The sequence below is a fragment of the Lottia gigantea genome, assembly GCF_000327385.1.
Source record: "Lottia gigantea unplaced genomic scaffold LOTGIsca_215, whole genome shotgun sequence".
NCBI classification, from domain to species: Eukaryota; Metazoa; Mollusca; class Gastropoda; family Lottiidae; genus Lottia; species Lottia gigantea.
Window position 1 is genome coordinate 123,501 of NW_008708508.1, and position 3,355 is coordinate 126,855.

Consider the following 3,355-nt stretch of genomic DNA (forward strand, 5'->3'; position numbering starts at 1 on the left):
CCTATACTCAGGTGGGATTACTCTATTGCGGAGAAGGCTAAGAAGATCATCTTTTTTTCCTTAGTAATTGGAAGGCGTGTAGTATAAAGAGATGCGATAGGTACACTTTGAATGGATCTCCGTCTGCCACGATCTGCCTGCACAATGACTCCGGACTGGTGATTTCATATTTGTATTGAATGATGTATGGAACAGCCTTTTCAAACCTCAGCCATTTGATGTTGAGCCATTTCACCACATCACCATCGGTGTTCTTTGTTCTGTTTTAAATAATCATCCCTGTTACTTCCTTGATATTCAGGAAATCCTTGTGATGCATGATTTTGACGTCATACGGGCCAGGCCTTTTTCTCGCCCCCTTTATGAGAATTTCCCATTCGCGCGTCGTGTAAACTTTCTGGTGTTTGCGAGAAACATCAATTGTGGCATGCATGGAATCTACTTCTAAGCAACTGTGCCCAGATTCCATGTACTTCAGATCTATAGTTTCCAGATTTGTCAATGATTGGACGGCGTATAGCATAGCACCAGCCATGAATTGATTTCTATTTTGGCCTCCACAAGTGTCTGAAAAGCTTGAAAAGTGATGGACGGAAGTTGGTAAATTTCTGAGGTAATGAAGCACATTTGTCGCTATCTCGTTCGCCCCTCTACCACCCTCAGTTTCATCCAAAGGTAGCACTGACCATGCTGTAGCAGCATCATAGATAGTGAAGTTGTATACCGCAAGTTTTTGTTTATAATAAATTTGGGCATCACCAGCATGTGGTGTGGTTAAGACAGCTTCAAGATCGAATGTAACGGCATGGTATTGGTCATCGGTCTTCGCTCGAATTTTGTCTTTTGTCTTCTCGGCATCTGCTTCTGCTTCTCGTTTTTTATGCTGCTCCCAATTCTCACGAAGCATTTCCTTGTCTTCGGCTGAAGCTGATTCATAAGCGTTTCTTGTTGGTTCGTCAATGTCATTGTCATCTGAATAACTCATTGAATCGCCTTCAGGTTGATAATCTGGATCATCAGGCTCCACGTCAGATTCATCACTATTGGTATTACTATCGGCATCACCCTGCTCTTGACTTGACTGAATTTCTTCACACCTCTTAACAATAGATTGGATTGCACTGCTACCGTCGTTTCCTTCAAGTTCTATAACCCCATCATCATCAGGTGAATCTTCTACTAATGATTTACTTATGCAGGCTACAACTGCCTCGACATCTAATGTCCTTTTAAATCGATTAAGTTCCATGATCCCCTGAAAATCGAATAGTTTTGAGTTTTTATTATAGTTTTGTGTCTTAGATTAGACAGTTTACAGGTCCAAGAAAAGGAAAAGTGTGGCCATGCCCGGTCTTAAATGAAAGCATCCAATAAATAATTTGCAGTCATTAGTTAGCCTTAATAATCATTCAGAACTTTAACCCCTCCCTCCCCTTTTCTTCAAATGTGTGTACATCTAGTTGAAAGACTTAATCAGGGTTTGTAAAATCCAAATGGTTACAGCAGGGTTGACGTGCCATAATTGTGAATACGTAGGAATTACAGTAGGCTACCTACTATGGGGAAAGAACTCAGAAATCCTTAAATTACTTTTGTCTGACAATACACAGAACTAAATAGCAAGTTCAATTTATCTCAACATTGATACACACAACTTGTATCAATAATAAAAGTAATTACCTTAAATGACTTGGTTTAACTTGGCATTTAAGTCGAAATTAAATTTTTGTAGTTTACAAACAAGCACATGGTCTGAATGTGACCTTGAACTGGTCAACAGGGTTAACAGTTATTGCAATCGATATTGACCATGTAAACAAGTGCACAAGAAACATAGTTGTAAAAAATATACAATCATAAAAGTACATAATCTGGACATGTCACAATTGTGCTCCAAACAATACAGTACAGCTGGATAGCAAATATCACATGTCCGGACATATCACTTTTGAGCACCAAGTGATCCTGTTTTGGTGGACATGGCACATATGAAAAATGTACTTTTCTACTCAAACAAAGCAGGTTAGAGATATAAGAGTTGTGCACCAAGATAGAGTGTTGAAAATAGCGCACATTGGTAAAAAAAATGAAATTTGAAATTTTGGACATATCACATTTATGTTCTATACCCCCGAATTGTGTATAGACCGAAACACCTCCCTCTATTCCAGCCTTTTTAAAGTTGTCTTCTTGTGTAGAGACAGAAAAGCTTGGCCTTGTTTTATGGGGATTTTCCACATCTCTGATATTTAGATATTTCATCATGATCCCCCTACTCCTTTTGTCACGTCTGCAACTTTCATAATTTTTTTTTAGCGAATCTGATATCTCCTTTGCTATTTAAATGTAATTTTTTTTAATGGAAAACGCCCATAAAACAGGGTTTAGTTTTTCTGAATACTCCAGCTGATAACTGTCAAAATATCAGTCTGGAATTGAGGCAGATGTTTCGTACTACCATATATAGAAAAGAGATATATAGAATAAGAAAGTGAAATTCAAAGTTTGAGATATTTTTGAAGGAATTATGCAATTTTCGTACATTTCTAAAGACTACTGACATATATTCAAGACCCAAATCAACCACTGAAAATGGCATGGCAAATATGTCCCTTTAAATTACCATAAAGAAAGTTCCTGTTGTTCCTCTTCCAGGGTTCCAAGAACAAAGTAGCTGGTCTTTAGCTATTACAGGACATTTAAACTGGGAGATCAAATAGGTTATGGTGGAGCACAAATGTCCCAAAGGCGACTCTTGGAACGAAGCTAGGTAAGGATGATTTAGAAATTTAATGCCATATGATATAGCAATAAATATTATTCACGACTCATTTTTGAGAAACTAAAAGCTAGGTTCATAACGCAACTTACTTCATCCATTGAAAGGACGGCGATGACATTTAAATGAATGGTCTATTCGACGTCATAGAACACCTGATCAACAGAGTCTGTAAGAATCATTAAATAGCTTTATCAATTCTGATTTTAATGGTGTAAAACATGATTAGTTTTTGATCTAGTAGGATTGGAAGGAGGCTATAAAGATGTCAAGGTGGAAATTTAACTACAATAACACGTTACCTTTATTTGTTTGTCATATGAGCCTTGATCTGAATTTTATATGGTTGATGTGTATACTTGTCAAATTGTTTTTATTGTAAAAAGGGATTATAAGGAGTTTTTTCGAGCATTTCTATGTATATTTTACACGATTCTAGTTTTCAAGCTAGACAATGATTATTAAAAACATTTCTGAGAAATAGCTTTTGTCTTATATAAATAAACAAAAAATTGGCTTTCATATCTTACAAAAGGTANACCATTTTGAATAGATGTTGATACACATAAAAGGCTA

At 36.6% G+C, this 3,355-nt stretch overlaps 1 protein-coding gene across 1 annotated transcript; it reads right to left on the reverse strand.

Moving 5' to 3' along the window:
- Positions 1–265: 265 nt before the first annotated feature.
- On the reverse strand, positions 266–985 carry LOTGIDRAFT_143772 (hypothetical protein; the record flags this gene model as incomplete). Its single annotated transcript, XM_009054394.1, has 1 exon — positions 266–985. One exon carries the CDS (start codon positions 983–985, stop codon positions 266–268), a length of 720 nt encoding a protein of 239 aa, XP_009052642.1.
- Positions 986–3,355: the final 2,370 nt, after the last annotated feature.